At 36.9% G+C, this 21354-nt stretch overlaps 1 protein-coding gene across 2 annotated transcripts in view; it reads right to left on the bottom strand.

The window, feature by feature from the left end:
• Window positions 1-333: 333 nt before the first annotated feature.
• LOC139140505 (E3 ubiquitin-protein ligase HECW2-like) overlaps window positions 334-21354 on the bottom strand; it is a 110775-nt gene continuing 89754 nt past the window's right edge. For both annotated transcript variants that reach the window (XM_070709809.1, XM_070709810.1), the window contains 16 exons: window positions 20848-21004; window positions 16950-17026; window positions 16719-16831; window positions 16133-16318; window positions 15767-15937; window positions 15007-15094; window positions 13792-13888; window positions 12905-12988; window positions 12411-12514; window positions 11481-11601; window positions 11111-11224; window positions 10474-10626; window positions 9801-10029; window positions 8884-9145; window positions 6744-6942; window positions 334-6283 (listed from right to left, as the gene is read on the bottom strand). In XM_070709809.1, the coding sequence (XP_070565910.1) occupies window positions 6172-6283; window positions 6744-6942; window positions 8884-9145; window positions 9801-10029; window positions 10474-10626; window positions 11111-11224; window positions 11481-11601; window positions 12411-12514; window positions 12905-12988; window positions 13792-13888; window positions 15007-15094; window positions 15767-15937; window positions 16133-16318; window positions 16719-16831; window positions 16950-17026; window positions 20848-21004 (2267 nt within the window). In that variant the 3' untranslated portion in view covers window positions 334-6171. The remainder of the gene's footprint in view (window positions 6284-6743; window positions 6943-8883; window positions 9146-9800; window positions 10030-10473; window positions 10627-11110; window positions 11225-11480; window positions 11602-12410; window positions 12515-12904; window positions 12989-13791; window positions 13889-15006; window positions 15095-15766; window positions 15938-16132; window positions 16319-16718; window positions 16832-16949; window positions 17027-20847; window positions 21005-21354) is intronic.

Genomic DNA, 21354 nt, shown 5'->3' with positions numbered 1-21354 from the left:
CTTCAGTAGGGGAAACGTGAGAACATCTCCTATCTAACAGTGGGAGTATACCTTTTGTAAATCAGACGGAGTTTCAACTTTTGAACTCTGCCAAATGTACAACGCAGGTGTCGGATGGCAAATCAGTCAATGCTTTATTTTACACTTGTCAAGAACAGGAAACAGTGTTTGCACAATTAACAGGTACAGCTGGTCATTTAAACATGTGTTGCTACATTCAGAAAAATCTCCCGGCCCTCAGGACTCACACACATACCTGTGATTAACACACACACACACATACACACACACACACACACATTAACACACAACATGAGATGAGATGAACACACATTAATTTGACAATTTTGTTTATTTTGCAAAAAGAAAAGAATTTAAAATAATAATTCTCCAATTGACTATAATGCAATAAATGCATAGTTTGTACAAGGGTTTTTCATAAAAAATTTTTCACATCATATTCCGTTCACATTATGATAACAAAAGACTCCATTGTGTCTCCAGCCTTTAGAAAAACCAAAAAGAAAAGTACATTAACAATTATACAGAAACTGCCATCTAGGATATTGGCTAATGTCTTCTAGCGTTTTTTACAAAGTGAGCTGTAGGTATATTACAGTTATTGGGGAAGATATACTGAACAAGACCTGCAATTTTGCAACACTGAGAAAATGCAAAAATGAACGGGCAATACTGTATGTTGTTCAATCGAAATAAAAAAAGTACATCATGTTGTATTTGTTAGATGTCTCAGCGTACCAACGACCAAAAATTCTCCATATTTATGAAACACAACTGGCAAACTGGTTGCGACAAAACTTTTCTTCATGGCTCGTGTTTGATCTGTTCCTGAAAAGAGTGACACTGCCCAGTTTTCTTATTATGTAAAAATACATCTTATTGGCTGGTCAGTTTTTACAACAATATTTTGAGCCTATCTGCTGTCTCCTTGCATATGGGACTAACCAATAGACTGCTTCCTTGTATTGTCATCTATAATATGAGGCTGATAACTACTTATTACTATATTACAATGCAATAAGTCCACAGATAAACTTCTGTGGGTAAAAACTTGGAGTTTTAAATTTATACAGCAGTGATCTGTACAACTGGTATTATTATTGCACCTATGTGATATTTGTTTTTTGAGAACTTTTGAAAACCACCAACATTCTACAAATAAATTAATGCACCTAACCCTCACCATTAAAATCTACATGGGATCTACCGTCATATAGCTACTACTTCTTTCTAAAGCGATTAATGGACTTCTATCTGATATCTGTATTAAGTAATGCAACCAGTACTGACTGATTCATTCATCTAGTACAAGAAGTATGAGGATTTCATTTTGTGGCCACTCACTGCTCATTGGGTTCGATAAGAGTTCAACTGATTGGTCAACATTTGGCTCTTCTTGATATTTGGGCTTTGAATGGCCAATCAGGGCAGGGTTTTTGGAGTATACACTTCACCAAGTTCTTTTACAGCGTTTACAATCTGCTTGGAAGGATATTAAAAGTTTGAAACAGAGAGGCATGATAAAATCAGACCTAAAAGTTACTTTTACTAAATATGTCACATGACTTTACACAACTCAAATGTGTGACATGACCAATAAAAAAAAAGCACCACTTCTGTTGTAGAATGAACACATACAAACAGCTTGCAAGACCTGAAATCTTTAACTTTTCATTGACTTGGGTTTCTGATAAACAAGCAGCACAACTTAAAAACAGTCTGAAAGTTTTGCATAGACAAAATGATGACAAAAGTGAGAGAATAAGACACTACAAAATAACACTAAATGTGGAAAGAATGAACTAACAATACAGCACCTCAGATATCTGATTGACCGTGTATACATTATTGTTATTAGTGAAAGACAGTTACAGCTATCGTATGAAGCAATTTCAACCAGGAACATGTGAGTTCAAAAATACCATAATTTCCCCTTTTCTAGATTTGCTTTGTCAGCCTTTTTTTCACATATGCTTGAAAAAAAGATATATATCAAAATGACATTGAGCTATGCATGGCAGAGAGTTAAGGTGAGAATCAAACTGACCAATTTTTTGACCTTATTTCATCATTTGTCCTGTTCAACCTATATCTTTGTGAACAGGTCTATAATCACCATTAATAACAATAGGTTTGGGCCAAACCATAGGGTACTGAAGGGGTTAATGGTCACAGTGACAGAGCAATTGCCACTGTTGAAAGTCGTTTGCTTTCACAGGCTGTACATACATTTAAAGAAAGTTAAAATGACTGTGGGACTATACTTTTGATCAGAAACACAAATGGAAAACCTAAACTTTATAATCAATGTTTCAAATATCCAAGTTATGAGTGCCTATTCCCAATTTGTTTTGTAATGTGTTTGTTGTCACGTTGAAACACTGCAAAAATACTGCCGTGGGTTGTTTTGAAAGAAAAAAAACAACAACACCTGTGCGTATGCAGCACTTTGTGAACTGACAACTGTAAGTCTTGAAAATAAAGATTGTACAGGTTACAAATGTATTTGGAATTACAATATAAAAACTTGTGCAATAAATACAGCTTGTACAGAATCGATTCATCTGTTAATTTGATGACTGAAAGAGTCTGTAAACAGAAAGCTTTGAATTTGTTACATTTTGAAGACTGAAAATTGCAAATGTGGACATTTATCAAACTTTACAACCTTTTCCATCAAGGCTTTTCATTTTCTGTTGAAAGCAAACTGCCTAATCACAGCTTTGGTTTACATAATTACACATATAACGATACTCTCATTTTTCTGTTTTCTGTGGTTGTATGACAGATTTATGATAGCACAAATCTTTCTATTGATGTAATTCAATTCACAGATATTTGTGAAAAAGGTATGTTTCAAAAAATGTCAATTTTATCTTTGCTTGGAAAACAAGTAGATGGACCATTTGATTTTTTTCACACGATTCCTGTGTAAACTTAACCTCGTCAATGAATATAAAATAAGAAAATATGAAAAACTTGAAAGAAACCAAACGGATACTAAACTTGTGCGTTCATGAAATCAACTTCCATACCTGTCGACCATAATGCGGCATTGTATTGTATAAAGAGTTTCACTTTGGTTCAAAATTGTGCGAAACTTTGTGCACACTGCACCAATGAAAATCGGCATAAACCTTTTTTGTTTGAAAATTTCATGGTAAGTATAATTGCTGAGGGCTTGTGAATGTCAGATTATTTCTTCTTTTGGTACCATTTATTTAATTAATTATCAAATTTGTTTTTATATCGTACAGCAATAAAAGTTCATGGAACACTTTCAATTTTCTTTCATCTGAAATAATTTTGTGCCAGCTGATATTTGGACTGTTGAAAGACTTGTCTATGAATGATAAGCTTTTGTCACAGTTTAGTCCGTACAGAAGCAAATGTAAGAATCGTTTTTTCACAAATCAACACAGACATATTTAATTGTATTTGTCGATACAAAAAATGAATTTCTGAACAGCTCTGCTCATACAGCAAAAAAAATAAAAACTACTGAAGTAGTAAAACATTATTTATTCTGTTTGCAATTTTACTTAAAAACAATAAATTCAAAAGCCCAAAGTTAAAGTCATGTGTAAATGTATTTATAATACAAAAAATCACGAAGAAAAGCCTCTTCACTTACACCGTTTACCATAAATAATATTACTCAGCAAAATTTATCACAAAAAGTATATAAAATATTCATCACATTTGAAATTAATCCGAATTTTGTGATCAGGGGCTCCGGTAGAATTTGCATAATAGACCAAGAAGTTACGTTGTGTGGTCTACAAATTCATCCCAAATTTTATTTAAATAAGATATTTACATTATATTTGCCATACAAAAAATGACAGGTTGGTGATATTTTGATTAACTTGCTGACTGGAAAACATAGTGTTTCAGATTCCAAGTTGACTGCTAAGTTAGGCAAAATACATGATACATGACCTTGAGAATTTTATACATTGACATGAAATTACAAGTATGACACCATATGCAAAAATATAGTACAGAATATTTTGGGTGAAATGGCTTTGTACTGGGGGAAAAGTGTGGCTTGAATTTGATGACTGTAAAGAAGGAAGAATTTTACAAATCAAAGTATCCTAGGGGAGCCTGTTGCTTCACAAAGGGTCCCCTAAGAAAACCTGTTTGTGCTCACAAGTAACATTTCAGCCCCGTGTTGTTTGGGTGCGCGATGACCATTTTAAATAGAAATTTATTTTTGGTAGTGTATTAGACTTGATGCTTGAGGTCTGTGTGCACAGGAATCTGGGAATCATTCTTCCCAGAGTATAAAAAAGATTAGCGGCTATTTAACCTCGGAATTTTCATGAAACATGCAGGGAACGTGATCTTATTGGTATTCAAATTTAGCAAGCCGACTTGACAAGACTTGAACCGGATTCATGGCTTGGCTGACCTTGATTGGGGGAATAATTATGTAAATGTACAACAATGGCATGATTGCACAGATACAAATAAAAAAAAAAGAAACAAAATAAATTCCACAGAAAGAGATAACAAGCTTACAGGAGAGCTTATGATGACATTTTCATAATTCCGATATTTGCTATCAAACCTACATTCATTCATGAATTCGCAACGACACCATTACTGCTGTAAAACACAGAAGTGAACATGCGTTGTGTGGTGAGAATAGACGAGAACCAGAAACAATTTGCACCAGATATCCTTCAAATTCCTGGGCACAAAGGCAGGAATTTAGCCCTTTGACGGGATTCCGTCTGCATTTCCGAATAAACCCCTTGTACCACTTCACTGCTTCACTTCATTGCAGTGTATCTGCATTACTTGTATTCTTTTTCCTCCAATGATTTTTGCAAGGTGACCTGTCCAATCCAGACAGACATAGCTCCAGGGTCAAAAAAATTTCGTCTGTGAACTTTGTTTCCGTAGCAGGCTGATTGGACATCTATTGCCTTTCATCAAAAGAACATCAAGAGAGATTTGAAAGACAAGAATAATTCCCAATGGAAAGATTTGGACAGTGATGTGTATTTGTTGTGGGTATAGCAAAGTGACCTACTTTAAGACAAACCTTCTTTGATCGCATTCCAACTTGCAGAGTGATTACTGTATTAACAAGTCCTTGTTTCTCACTCTGAAATGTTGAAAAACCCTTGAATTCAAAGATTTGAAGAATAGATGATCAGCAGTCTGTCAGAGATAAAAATTCCCAAAAGATCTACACTCATTGTTGGCAGAGAATTTTATGATAGGGCTTTAAGGACAGTGGCTCTCTGTGTGTAATGTGTGTATACAGCACATCACACCCTCAGAGACATAACTCATTTCAGCACCCGGACCAAGGTGAAACCCTTTCCTTGCTCCATGTGCTGGTGGCAGATACTGCCACCAGTTCACACCTGACTGGATTTTATAGCAAATGTGACTCCTTTTGTGCAAATGAACAGACCATCGCTAGAAAATATGGCCAAAAGGGGAACATGACCACACGAAGCAAAAATATTTGTTTTCCATGAGGGTGGGGTCCATTTCTCAGATCTTTTTCACATTATTTTTCTACCTCAGTACGGTCAGCAAACTTGTCTTCTGCCCTAATTATTCAGTCACTTATAAAGAAAATACTGATTTTTAATGACAGAACCATCCTCAAATAAAACTTTCAGGATTCCAATTATTTTCCCATCATAAACATTATGCAGAATACTGATATTAAAGTTACTGCGTCGATACAGTCTTCTCTTTGATTTTTATATCGCCATGTTACATATTTCAATCTCATTGTCTTTGTGCTCCACAAATTAATATCAGTTTTATTCTCTTGAAGGCTGAAGTCACCAAAGAGCTTAAATATTTTAAGTCTATAAATAAATAGCATCCACAAAAAATGTTGTGAATGAAATCCCCTAAGCCTTGAATGGATTCTTCCAGTCAGAGTTACATCCATGATGATGTGCAAACGTTGATGCCTGGCCTGCGGAACGTACCATTGCAATACAGGGAGTACTGATACAAAAAATAACTGTACACACGGGTCCTTGTGTCAACTGAGATCAACTCCTCTTGTCGCGAATGGTTCCTTCCAGACTGCCATTACGTAGAATTGGCCATTGGCTCGTTCCACTTTTTCGTTCAGGTAGTGCTGCCCGTAGAGCGATGTGAACGGCTTTACTCTATACCGAAGGTACTTGTTTCTTCCACAGCGGTGATTAGTTTTTCCAACAGCATTGCATAGGATGTGTATGGCGGCAGATCAAGTCTGTTGAAGCACGTATGAGCTCTGAAACATAGCAACAAACGTAGTCTTTTGCTGAATACACATACAAAGTGCAGAACATTTTGGGTGGAGTTGGGTGGATACAAGCACTTTGATCTGAGTGCTTGTACTCTACTTCAGTCAAGAGTTTTGAAACAGTCAAAACAAACCGCTCAAATATCAAAAGGAACCAAACTACCTGAACTTTAAGGAAAGGTGATCTGTTCTCGTCTGTTTTGAATTTTTGGTTAGCTTAAACTGGCTTATAAAAACACTAGGATGGATTAGCTCTGATGGTTATTAATTTAGATTGAGGATATAATGTTACCTATACACAATGTGAATTAATCATCTGTAATTCCATCTCAGTCACATTTCAACTATTTCACACTGATTTTTAAAGTACAGCTGGGTTAACCTACAGTGACAGGCTCCAGTAACCCAAAGCTACAAAATACACACACACACAGAGGGAAAAACTCACCTGGGCAGACTGCTTATCTTGCCCCACTTTTCAATGCAGAACTTCCTGGGCCCATTGCTGCCCCTGAGCGCGGCGAATCCCTCGTACGGTATGCTGGAGGTGCCCGTCACGAACTGGATCAGCCGTAGTCGTCTCTCGTTGTCAAACCTCTCCACCGCCTGCCAGAACCACTGAATGACAGGGTGTTTGTCATGATATCCTGTGAATAAAATCAAACAACATACAAAATACGATAAATGATATACAATGTCATAAAATTTGATTATGATTGGATAATGGAAGGAACGTGGACAGCCAGCTGCATTGTTGTAAGGTTATCTGTGATTGGTAAATTTCTTTTTGGTTCACTGTCACTGACCAATCTATGAATTTGTTCACCAGGTGAGCAGACTCTCTAACCAATGACACAATGCCACCTGACATGTTCTGGGTCAGGCCAAGAAACAGTGAGTCTGCAAATACCACTTGAATGGCAACCAAAACCCATGAACCGGCAGGTTACAATGAAATGTCATGGGAACAGGTGAATCTGTGCTGCAGTATTCCACACTTTGTGGACACAGCTTACATAGTTACCATTACAAATGTCTGCCAGATGATACGATAGACCAACAAAGTTGGCGTAATAATAAAAATGTAGTGGACTATCTGCAAGCTAACAATGTCACAGACCACTTATCCTACTTCCATTATTCTGGGCCCTTTACCGGGTCCACTGCAACCTAAAACAAGGATAATAGGGAAGTAGCTTGATATTACACTACGGACAGGCTTTGCATGAGACAACAGAAATCTGTCAAGTGGGTAACCTGTAGACTTTGGTACAGTAACAGTATTTATATTGTTTGATAGCCATGGAGAAGTAACATACACCCTTTCTGTTGCTAGGGATTTGTAAATGGGGCATGTCTACATGATGAAATGTCTGCAACACCCTAAAAATAGTACGCACACTGTTGAAATTTGACACGGCTAGTTTCTGAAAACTGTCATCTCACTGGATGGGATTTTTCCTCCCATATCAATCTTTTGACTTCACACCTGTTGCTTTCGCACAACGCCGCTAAACCTTCACCCTCACCTGTGCCATGAGGAAAGCAATCTAGGAACAAAGTTTGTATTTTTGGGGTCACGACGACGATCGCATTTCACACCTCTTTGTTTGCCCACAAAGCCATCATTCAAGTCATTTGATGCTTTATTGGTGAAGCGCTGAAATACCGGAGTGTCACGGAGAACCCAAATGCTGTCCTTGGCATCAACAATAGACAGGTAACCTTGTCCAGTGGATGACAATAGCCATGGCCTGAGAAGACCCCCACACAGCAGCTCCGCTATATCAGTCAAGGTCAAGTACACCCGTCCAGATTCATGTTTCCTATTGTGTGATTGGTTCGGCAGCATTGTACCTCACCCTTCTGTCAGCGAGGCGTTATCTTTGTTATCTTGATCAAGATCTGCTGCTGCCTTTTCAAACAGGTACGCTCCTTATTAAAAAATACCTCCTTGAGAGTAGTGTTTGTTGAATTTAATTAGCAGGAATTCATGCATCCCCACAGCTCTCTCCCTTGCAGCTATCTCCATTGTGTCCACTGGAATCTAAGGACAGTATAGACCCCCTCAACTTTTGTAACAGGTTTTTCTAAAACATGGTCTTTTCAGAGTTTTGCCATTGATGACAGAAAATTTCTATGAAGCAATTTCCGGAACCTTGACCAAAGCTCTGAGCATTGAAAAATGCATTTCCTCTTAATTGAAGTCGGTGATTTTAACCTTAATGATAATTATTTTGTCACTTTTCAAGTCCATTTGACGCACACAAAGAATATGCTGAATCTCTTGAGCTGTTAACATTTATTGAGTTTATAAGATCACATTCCTCAGGTTTAACGCTTTTTTCCAGGACTCAATTTTTCACTGAGGGCAAAGAATTGTGAATTCCTTCGTCAATAATAATGAGGGATAATACTTAAATACCTTGTACAGAATGTACCTGCTTTAGTCCAGGTTGGTGGTGATAATCTTTCAAAAAGTTACGGTTATCGTCCCTTTCACAGGTTGTAGATTGTACAACAGATCTTTGAACAGAAAACAAAATCAAAGAGTTGTGAGAAAAAAAAAGAATTGAGATTCAACCTACCTGATCTGTACTCTGAGTGTTTCCTCCAGTCACTGACATCGACTTCTGCGATACCAGCGATGACCAACTCCAGCTCCCTGGCATCAAAGACCGAGATTAGCCTATTGTCCATGACTTCATAGAAACCCCTGACTAGCATCTCTGTCTGTTCAGAGACTCCGCGCTCTATTCTCCATTTCACCATGCGCTCTATGTACTCTTTCTTGTTCTTCTCCGTGACTGGAATGTTTTTCCCGTTTGTTTTCAGTTCCCTTTCAGTGAGCTGTAAAAGTAGGCGGACAGAAAGCGTTACGCGGACAGCTCTGAACAGAGAAGACTCTGTGTAAGAGTTAAGGGAGATTTATATAACAGCTTGATTGTCCCATTAAATTGCACTGGTTGAGAATGTTGAATACAGACAGCTGTAAAGGTTTGAGGTAACCAAGTTTAGAGTTGTCTTAATAAACAGTCCATTTTCATTTTTCTTCCGCAGCAGAGTTATTGACTTTTTCTGAACTGGCAGCAGTTTTTTGTTTATTGTCCTTTCCTCTTTAACAGCCTTGACATTGGCTCTTCATTTATGTCAGCTGCTGTATCACACAAACACTGACCCCTGTCCAACCTAGCCAAGAACTTCTCAATCTATCCAACCCTCTCTCTATTCCTACTGAACTCCAAAACAAACAGTTGTATAAACCCCTGCCATCTATATTGTAGAGCAGTCACATCTCCTATGTTTGCACGCCCTCTATAGTTAGGAGTACATTTTATGTTGTTTTACACAATCTCTGTCTCCAGTTGGCGACAATCCCTACGTGGTGACCTGAGGGAAACGTAAACCTATCATACATTTGACACTTCAGTTTACTTTGGTCAGGAACTTTTCATTACATTTCGAAGTTGGAGAAAACATCTTGGCAAAAAAACTGAGGTAGTACCTGTCCAAAGACTTCTTCATCTACTGTAAATGTCAGATCCAAAACGTCGGTGATATCGTTGTCTTTCAGCCATTGTAAACTCTGATGGAACTCAGCATCCAGATACTCCAGATCACTGAGTGTACACGGCCGACGCAACAGAGCCTTGTAGAAAGGTCTTGTGAAGAAAGCATCTAGCAAGTACTGATGGACTATGGTCAGACCTATTACACGTCCACAAAATCTAAACCTGTCAGAAGACAACAAGAGGTTGAGCCACGGTGAACATTTTTGAGATTTCTATAATTACAACTATGACAGGAATTATCAAAAGAAAGCAACTTATTATATATAGCACATAAAATATTGCTGATAAATAAGGGAGGTTACCATTTTTAGGCTGTGATGAAATATGAGACAGTAACACAGCTGGTCTTGAATTTAAAATCTGTGGTCTTGACAATGTTGAGCTAAATCACGAGAAAAAAACTGCCCTCTAAGATACCTTCTACAGAAACTTTTGTTTTTGTAATGTTTTACACTGCAGCTCCATGCATGTGGATATTACATCAAACGGACAATATAGCACCCCATATACACACTTTCCACCTTATAGAATTCATCAAATTCAGACTTAACAAACTCAATTGTGTCAAAAGGGAAAAGTATAAAAATTATTTCGGAGAACACTTACCATTCAAGTTGATTGTCTACAAATGCTGACATTGGGCTGATCTGTACTGTGTATGTATCATTAGCAGAATACTCAAATAGACCATAATATGGATTAAATAATTCTCTTGATAAAAGAAAGAAAAATTCTCTTGATGGCCCACCATAATCCAACCTGTGAAAAAGGGTGATAAAATTAATGTATACTACTGTACTTTATTGTTTATTAGAGGTAACACAGACGGAAACATTGTTCAAAGATAGTGAAGTTAAAAATAATTATAGGTGGGGTTGAAGGCACAGGATTTCTATGAAACACTTCTTTGTTTTGACTTATCAGAAATCTGATCAGTGTTTTCTTCCTCTTTCGATGTCATGATATGAACAATGGCAGCCAGTATTACAAAGAGCTGTTGCCACAGTATGAAACTACTGTAATTTGAAAGTCATCTCTCACGGGACATGAGTTTGAAAGTCCTTGACAACTGTGACAGCAGTTTCCTGCATATTTCGCTTTTTCTCAGAAATTTTTGTTGAAATCCGTTTCTATATTAATTTCTGAATAATTCCTTAACTGTGTCAGTGAAACCAGAAATACACTGATTATTACATTATCAGTTGATCTTTGATGACATAAAACTTAAATATCATATACTCACCCTTCTTCACCGACAAATGATATATACAATTTATTCTTCTGTAAATCTCTCTTGGGGGTTGCCATTATTTTATTGAAAGCGTCCTCCAATAGATGATCTCGCCTAATATTTAACCTGAAGTGAACGCAAAAGTAAGACAAAAAAGTTATAATCTGAAATTTTATGACTAAAATTTCACTGAGTAACAAGTAGATATAAAGTTTGCTTTATACCATACCTCATTGTGAAGATTATTATTTGTAGAAACTACATCATGGAATATCGTTATTTATAAACATAGGGCCAGCAAAATTCACACAATCTATATATATTGGACAATAACAGAATTTTTTTGAATTAATAAAATAAATCCATTGACGGATGAACTTACTTAAGTTTTCCTGGTCCTTGTCCATACCCCTTGGATTCCATCTTCCGGTGGAAATTCCTGAGTTTAGCTTCAAAATCTCTTCTGTACGGTGCTGGGGCTCTGGCGTTAGCTCTGGTGAGACCTGACCAAACAGGAAATTGAAATTTCAGATGAGTATCTAAGTTGCCCTTCAGCTAATTCTAGCCAATTATCCACTTATCTCAAGGCTTTACTTACTTACAATAAAAAGTATGAGAGATTTTAAAGGGACAAAGTCGGCCATTTTTCACGAATTTTGTTTGATGTAAGATACTCCTTATATTGTTTGACATGTTGAAATATACTGAATGTATGGTTGACCATGAGGATATTCAACCCCAGTTTTAGACATGGTAAATGAAACCAGTGCGAAAATGAATTAATGGTCATGACCATTAATTCATTTTCGCAATAGTTTCATGTATCGTTTCTAAAACCTGGGTCGAATACACGCATGGGCAACCTTTCAGTCAGTATCTTTCAACATGTCAAACAATACGAGTAGTATCTCGTATCAAACAAAATTCATGAAAAAATGGCCGACTTTGTCCCTTTAAGACTTTCCATTTTATACTGAGTGTTCTGTTTCTTTCTAAAACATAATGTTTTATTTTTAGTCATTCACTACTACACTCTCAAAGCCCTCTATGTGCTGCACAGCTCCAAATCCCTGCAGTAGATTGATGAACGCCCTCAACGGTAAAGCCTGGTGTATGGTGAGACCCATAGCAGGCTGGGCACTGCTTCCCAAAAGCTTGGCTTTTCAACAGCTGGCTGAGCTAGGCTATGCAAAGCATAACCATCAACATTACATGTATGGCAAAGGGCAATCTTACATACGAAAAGAGGGTCTGTAGTTTGCACTGTCAAACAATGAACATTTTCCAATATACATGCTAGTTGGTCTTTTACCTGGAGATGCTTGCGGTGAGTGTTGAGGTGACCCTCTAGGTGATGCTGTGCTTGCAGTGTGTACCACTGTAGGTATATATGACATGATATCTTCTTCAAATAAACTGTAAAGAAATGCAAACTACAAGTGAAGATTTCCAAATTGAAAACTCTGCATCCAGCTACATAGTTTGTTTCCTCACAGATATTTATGGTTACATTATTAGAGACTATGCAATATGAAATACATGAGAACTCACAGATGGTTAGTCATCATCTCAAACTTCAATGCTTACAGAATATTAATAAACCTGTACATGAATGAATACTGCTGTGTTATATTTCAAACTTTAAATGAGTCTGCTTATTACGAACCAAAACTTGTAAGTTGAAAAAAAAATCCATTTACTGTCGATAGAGGGCGCTTTCCGACTGGTTTTTCAGCACATTTCTGTCTTTATAAATTCTACCCTATTGGTATGATGCAAGCAGACAAGCAAAGGGAAGCCACTAACCTGAGAAGAATGATCAAGTCAATATCATTCGAAAGTCTGTCCAGCACCTCTACACCTTCCATTCTAATATGATTTATTTTATCCCTGAAAATATCGGAAAAAAAGTATATCAAAGTACTGCAAAAGGTCTTTCATACATCGATCAAACCCAGTGTTTTATGTCATGTTGCGTAATATGCAAGCTTGATTAGATATGGAAAGGTCACACATCCTGGCATTTATGACCTGAAAGTGACTCAGAAGGTCATACTCAGGGCATCGGTCCAAAATATTGCAAAATGGAGTACCCCTTCTCACAGAAACTTCCTCCCCTGGCTAAAACTTCCTCAGGAGTCTAGTTGAGCTGCTGACCTGAGGTCACACATCCTGGCATTTATGACCTCAAAGTGACTCAGAAGGTCATACTCGGGGGATCTGTCCAAAATATTGCAAAATGCAGTACCCCTTCTCACAGAAACATCCTCCCCGGATAAAGCTTCCTCAGGAATCAAGTTGAGTCGCTGACCTGAGGTCAAACATCCTGGCACCGAAGTATAGTATGACTATAATAGAACTTTACCAGTTTTTTTTATTTCAGTACATTTTGAGCAGGACCACATGTGATTTTAATTGGAAACATTCAATTCTAGACCTTGGCCTGCCCATTGGAAATCGTCCAGTTCATTGTACACGTGGTCATTGATCTATTTCAGTGTTCAGACAAAAAATGAGACCACTGGTAAGCGTTAGATCACTCGTTGAAGTAGAGCTATTCCTGTGACTTGTGACAGGGCCTTGAATATTAAGGAAAATTGTCAAAAGTGTGAAACAACCCAATAGATGATTGAATCACAGCAAAGGCTGTATACAATCACTACAACAACACTGCCAACATAGATGTTACTTACTTTAGCAATGTATTTGATCCTAATGCTGACTGCCTTTCTTTAAGAATCTCCATAATGTTTGGCTGACGTAGAAATGCAACCACCTTCTCATTGTATGCTGCAAAAGTGGGCAGAAACAATTTTTTTGACAATATAAAACTTAATACAATGAAGCAGAATGAATTCCAGCAATGTACTGCAAAATATAGCCTAGTTAAGATGTTTATCAAACTCTGTTTAGATTTACAATATATGCGTATGAAAATTCATGGTTATGTCTAGAAGATTTAATTTGAATAAAACTCCGTTATCCATAGAAAGTTTTGGCTGTATTGGTCTGTAACAAACTTTCCACTGAGAGTGTTTTTGGAAAAAAACATAACTCTTTTTATGGTCGTGTGAAGATAAGAATGGACAGTGAAATTGATCCAAATGTTATCACACTTGTGTAATTGGTTTGTAAAGTTGTTCAAAAACTTGCTGCAGTATCAGTACTTGTAATTAACTTGAGGCAAAGAACAGACGGATGATAGTGTTGTTTCACAGCAGGCTTCAGCTGTAATTGCTGAAGTAAAGCAATAAAACCTCTCGGCTGGTGTAGGAACTGATTAGTGTCTATGTTGTGGGATAAATGTTTCCTACAAGTGTACACACACTTGTATTTCAGTAGTGCCATGGCCGAGTATATATGTTCAAAGTCGAGTGTCTCGTACTATTCCCAACACGATAGTGCCCGTCTTCATTTCTGAGGATGACTTTCACAGCATTCTTACGCTGATATCTGTCGAATGACGTTCCATCCACGTACATTTCGAGAACTTTCTCACGTACTGCTTCTGGCGTACTTACACCTCTTTTTCCCGCCGGATCATGATTTTTTTTGCACAAAGAACTTCATACAGTGCGAAGACAACAAGAGTCTAATGACAACTAGACACTGACTTGGCTGTGACACTCAGGGCGGCGGTAAGGAATGTAATATGATTCTGCGTATGTGAAGTGCACCGCAAAGTGTACTCCCATGGTGTGTGTTTATTAGGGGTCCATAAAAGCTCTCTGATTTTCACCGCAATTATAACAAGTCAGTGCAACTTCTAAGGCAAGTTTTGAAACAACTTTACAAACCAATTACACAAGTGTGATAACATTTAGATCAATTTCACTGTCCATTCTTATCTTCACACAACAGTAAAAGGCCGAAAAGCTTGATTATGATTGCCAAGAGAGTGTCCTTACCAGTTGGAACTGAGTTTGTTGGTCTTGGTCTGCCTAGTGTGTCCACTGGTCTGGGTCTGATGGGTGGGGTTCCCTTCACACTGCCAGTCTACAGATAAAGATCAAAGATTAGAACAAATACAAGATCAATATATGTGAATAATAACGATGTTTCATTTATCTGTAGACAAGGGAGTGTGATTTCCTATGAACCAACAATCTACATATACATGAATGAAAAATGTGATAACTTCTGGAAGTATGCTATATTGTCTTACTTCTCGAGTCAAGTAATATTTGTAGACAGTATTGCAGTCTCCTTGTCGTCTACAGACGAGAAGCTAACAGTTTTGAAGACATTTCAAGTATGATAGTGAAAGTAGAATATTCAGGTGCTACAAGAATCCATTATCTGTGCTGAGTGTTCTTACACTATGGTGATGCATATTCCACTGTCATCCGTGATTATATTTTTTCCCATCCAGCCATCATAAGAGTGTTTTAACATTCGACTGTTATCAAAAGACAGCAGTCCCGGATCCTCCAGATATTTTAAGCATATACTTGGTTGTTGTAAATTTACTGAACATCTCTGTGAAGTGTCATGGAAGATGACAAGTCCAGTAAATCCATATTTGATCTTCACACCAAGTGAAAGGACTGCACCCATTATCACTGAGGCTTTTTGACTTACTTGGCAAGAATGCAAAAATCTTACATAATTTCAATCAGAGACTGTAAGAATTCACTCCACACACAATAAAAAAGTCAGATTTCTTACCAACTGATATGAATTCCTGATATCATCTTCACCAGCACTTCTGCTTCGTGTCCTTGATGAGGGCACCTGTAGCATGTTCATACTCTCAACAACATTTCCCAACGGCGGTTTGTACGGAAGTCTGGGATCTATGAATGTTGTACTTCTGTTGTTGTGGTCAATGAAAAATGCCTAGAAGGAAGACAGCAATGGGGAAAATTGTCAGTGAGAATATTTTGATGTTATATGCACTGAAAACACTGTCATTTTTATCCCTTTAACTAATGCAAGAAAGAGGCAAGCGTGGAGGAAAAACAAGAATAAAGACCTGTCCTCATTCTGTCATCATCACCGCCAGAATGATATTTATCCCGGAAGTTTTCTCACCTTTCCCGCTCTGTCATACTTGACTTCCCATCCCCTTGGCAAGTCCTGTGAAGTGTCTGCAAAGTGGTTGAGAAGAGACACCAGGTCTCGGTTGTGTTGGTAATGTTCGTACTGGCTGGGATCTCGGCGTATCTTGTTGACCATGTGTTTGAGAGATGAATTCCTGGCATATTGCTGGCTGGCTTCCTACAGGAAAAAGAACATAGAATTGGTACAGTATTATGTATTACAGGTGTCTTCTGAAGCTGTCTCACAAAATGTTATTTTTCTTGGGGTTCAATACGAGATATATAAAATTGAAAAAATTACAGTGCTGCTAGTTTCATCTCACTGATAGTTTCGAAATGAAAAAAATTTTTGTCAAAGAACTGACATGGACATATATTCTTTTTCCAAAAAAATCCTTGCTATGGCTAAAGATTCTGAATGCCTATGAAAAGTTTTGATAATGTTACAATTGGAACCTTATCAGTGCTTTTTTATCTAAATATTTGATGGAAAACAGTTTGGAACTCATCACCTTGCAAAACATTCTTGCTTTGTCAAAGATCAAGTGTAAGCAGACAGAGAGAGGTGCCAAACTTACTGTATTTTCGTGAAGTACAGCAAAGAAATCAGCTCTGGTCATAAACTTGACTGCTGGAGAGTGGAGCAGTGAGCCTCTCTCTGGGGCAACATTTTCACTGATGTCACTGCCACCTGTGAAATCAAAACAAAAGGAAGATGAGATTAACAATATCACTGAAAATTTTTGTTCCAGTAGAGATAATTTTGAAAAAATATCCAAACATTAAAGTAGATGTTCTAAATGACTTACCTGTAGCACCTTGTGTTTCTTCAGTAACTGTACTAGCATCAACATCTCTGTCAAGTGTTCGTCTTATGCTCTGATATCTTTGTAAAGAGATAATAAAATTTGAGAGAAAAGTCAATGTTTGAAATATTTGTAAATCATACATCCCATCATACGGGCTTCATACACTTCCAAACCTGATTACAGTGTAGCAAGAAAACTAAGTATCTGAGAGTAAAAATTGGTCTAGGCAGAAGATCAAGACAGTTGATTCAGATCACAATTTTTTTAATATAGATTTAATCGCAATTTCATTTGTCTCATAAAAGTCAGGGATTGATTCTCTCTACAATGTTCAGGTTTTGCATACTTAGCGTCAGCGTAGTTTGGCTCTAGTTACCACACATTTTTTTTATGAGAATGTCAAAAACGTTTGACTTTCTTTACAATATTTACAATCAAAGTTCAAGGGGGTTTGACTCAAATTATAGATTTCATAATTAGAAACAAATAGATTAAACGCTAATAATATATTTTATAATTAGACACGAGTGAACTTTGACTTGGTCACAGCCTCAACGAGGTCTGTACTTTGGTGTTAATCAGTAAACTCATCATCACATGAGTGAATATGTATATATACACACAGGTGTGTGATAACAGATAATTGACAGGTCACTTCAGTCAGCTGGGTTGTCACAAATTTGTCATGTCATATCAACTGGAAGAATATGATTGGAATTCTTAGCTCACTGTCTTGTGTACCCTAAGAATCACTGCACACGTCAAAAAATGTATGTGTGACCCTTAAACAAACTGCTTCATTTTCTAAGAAATGATTGATCCAGTGCACAACTAGATATGAACTGAAAATGCTCATGTGTTCTGTTATATATTGTAGTTCGTTATACCGGTATGTTGCAGTTGTGTGTAAATTTAAACCTTCGCCACATGTTTGCAACTTCATTGAAAGTGTTATGATAAGCCTTTTTGAGTTATCAGGCCAACAGACTGACAGACAGACAGACAGACAGACAGACAGACAGACATCACTGTGAAATTAGCTCATGTGTGTGAACATGTGAGCTCAAAATTCACAAGATTTCTTTCTATAGAATAGGAATCATCCTTACAGGATACTGTAAGATGAAAGGAATTGAGCTATATAAGGTTGTCTTCTGCTGATGCTACTTTTTTAGGGCAAATAAATATTTTTTATATAAAGTTTTTTTTAGGGAATTCAGGAAAAGTCTATGCATGAATCAGATTTGTATCAAAACGAAGATCTTATCTCATGCATCCTGTTGTTTTATGATATCATAATTTGGCATGATATGCAGCGTGATAATAGAAAGCACAGAATAATACAACAGGCCAGTGACCTCAATGTGATAAATTAGTTTCCTGTATTCAGTCGTGATATGTGTTCACATATACCCGGTAAGTACATTCAAGATTATCTATACATCTATATTGACTGAAAAGATTACACACCCACTGCAATATTAGATCATGCACCCATTGAAACAAGGGTTGGGGATGTAATTTGTTTGTTCCTACTTTCGCATAAGTTCCTACCACAGTATTACAAATACAGTATTTTTATTCTATCCTACTGTATGTTGACTTTGGCCAGAAGGAAGAAGGGAATTGCATATTTTCTTTGGACTCAGATAGGTATGGAAGTTTGAATGTATCATCGTCCCTAGCTGCTTTGAACTATATTTGTGTGATAATCTGCAGTTCAGTGCCCTATCTAGTATCATTGGCGTCTATTGATACATATGAACAGTTTCCGTTGAACCAGTGCAATGCAGAATAAAGTTCAGAGAAAATCTTATATGAATGGTTTCAATAAATTTGGCCATAGCTTCTCATTAGCGACTTCATTAGTGATGTTTGGGACATCCCGGAACAGGTACCATTGATTGAGTGTCACCAAGACATGCGTACTGCGTCATTGTACCTGGGGGGTGTGGTGCTGTTTAAAGTCAGCTATATGATAAAGGTACAGACTGGCGGGCATCCCTTTGTTTGTTTATTTACAGAACACACCTATTACCTATACTCTGAAATGTCACAATTAAGGCGTACTATCAACCACCATACTTCCCGCTGAATTTTTGCAGGTCACCAATCTTTCTCAGTTTTCTTACATTGGCTTAGTGTCAACTAATTCTATGGCTAGAGATTAAAAGTCTGATCTATGATAAATTCAGAAAAATTCAGTAATGTCTACCCTCACTTTGATTCTATTATTATAAAATGTCAAAATTGTGAGAGAAAAAAAATATAGGTCAAAAGTTCATGTTGTCCATCATGACCTTCTTTTCTGCAAAGTCAAGAGCACTTGTGGATTTCCGAGTAGATGCTGGCTATTCCTGAAACTTTTGTCACAGTTATTACTGTGTGATTGTCTACCTTGTTTTATGACAAAATGCGCCATATTCTTATCAAATGCACCTCAATCAACTTGTTTAGTGAAAGAAATCTGCAGGAGAATACCACCCCTATCAAACAAGATCAATGGAAAATTATTTTAAATATCAATGTCAATGTAACTTTTGTGGCAAATTTGTTGATAGAAACTTTGGTTTTAAATCAAAGTTGTGCATTAATTGCCACTGTAACCAAATTCTTTTGAAAATATCTAATGGAATGCGTACGTGTTCAATACAACGTGGTCTTGCCACAGGTAAGTATAAATAACATAACAGCTGTCATGCTACATGACATTTCTATTGACATTATTGACATATGTTTATTATTTATTGATCCTTGAAGTACAGGGTAATTTCAACACTTTCGATGATGTCATTGGTATACCTCCCTTGTCACTGGGTTTCCACCAGTATCTGTTTTCAAGTTGTTCTCATTTGTATTTCTAGAAACTTCTATTGAAAATACATGCGTGAAGCCTTGTCTACAAAATTTGACAACCAAGAACTACGCCGCCCAGATGTCAATCAGTGAATATGACACACACATTCATACATTTCTAATCATCGTAAAAATCTAACTCTGGCAAAGGTCACTAATTCCAGTGTTCACACAGTCAAAAGTTGTCTTTACCGTAATTTGAGCTATATTTAATTTGTAAACAAACAGATATACGCTGTATGGATAAATATATTTCTGACATTATTTTGGTTGCTCTCTGGCTTCCATTTTAAGATCAATACTATTGTGAAACAAAACAAAGGCATGCAAAATCGTTAGTTTCCAGTGCTCCATGTACACAACCATGGAGACAGTAGCTTACATGCATGCCATAAATATTATACTTATGATTATCAATTATCAATATAAAATACTTTATTACATTGTCTCAAGGACCTCTATCACCCTGTGCAATTAATATTGGTATAAAACAGTCTACATTTTGAATTTAACTTAACACAATAAGTGTCAGATCTATCACTTTTTTTAATGTTCTGTGTGCTTTATAAAAGGCTCTTTGAAAACAAAAACCTAAACCTAAGGAAAGCAATGGAAGTTTATAATGATTTGTGGTAAATTTGAGCAAGTTCAAGATGATTTCATTCAATTTAAAAGCACTATATCTTTAATTTCTTTGTAGAATATCACTGTGTTCGTTCAATAAAACACACACACTTGCTTTACTCTTCTTGCTCAATTATGATAAAATACAAAGTACAAGCCTTGATATACTACAATACACTGTGTACAATACACAATGCTACTGTTGACAAACAAATTCTACTCCAAAAAGAATATTACTATTATTACAACATTGGACAATGACACACATACAGGCTGTGTTGACGAGTTGAGTAGAATGGACATGATGGCGTGGCTTTGGAAGTAGGGCAAGGAATTGTATATTATAGGCAGATGAAAAATGTTTGACAATATACCAAAGTCACAGCTAAGTGCATTAACAGCTGTACAGATTTCATACCTTCTGTCAAGTTGTTCTCGGCTTTGTTCGGATTCTAGGGACTGCTGTCGCTTGAGATGTTCACGACCACCGATGGATGGTTTGGTCCATGTTGTGGTTCTGTTCACATGGTCTATGTAGAATATCCGACCGTACTGGTCCACTCTGGCTTCCCAGTCTAAAAAGAGGAATACAAAGGCATGAAAATATTTACCAAGTAATCTTGTTTTCCGAGCAAAAAAATTCTGTGAAAGTCTTTGAATTGGTTGGCATGTACCATTACGTGAAGGTAGAAATCTTAAAACTGATGATTCGACTGACCGGCAGTATGAGTTAACATTTCATGGAAGGCACATACCGGTAGTACATGTATCTTAAGATAAACTTAAAAGATAAAGATGGTTGTTATATTTATGGATGAATTATTGGTGTTGCAAACACAACTACAAATAAAACAGTGAGAAGAAGGCTTAAATATGACTGCTGTTGTCTTTGTTGAATCCAGATTTCTGTGTATGACAATACATA

Source organism: Ptychodera flava, chromosome 9 (assembly GCF_041260155.1).
Source record: "Ptychodera flava strain L36383 chromosome 9, AS_Pfla_20210202, whole genome shotgun sequence".
Lineage (NCBI taxonomy): Eukaryota > Metazoa > Hemichordata > Enteropneusta > Ptychoderidae > Ptychodera > Ptychodera flava.
This window is presented reverse-complemented; position numbering and strand designations above follow the sequence as displayed.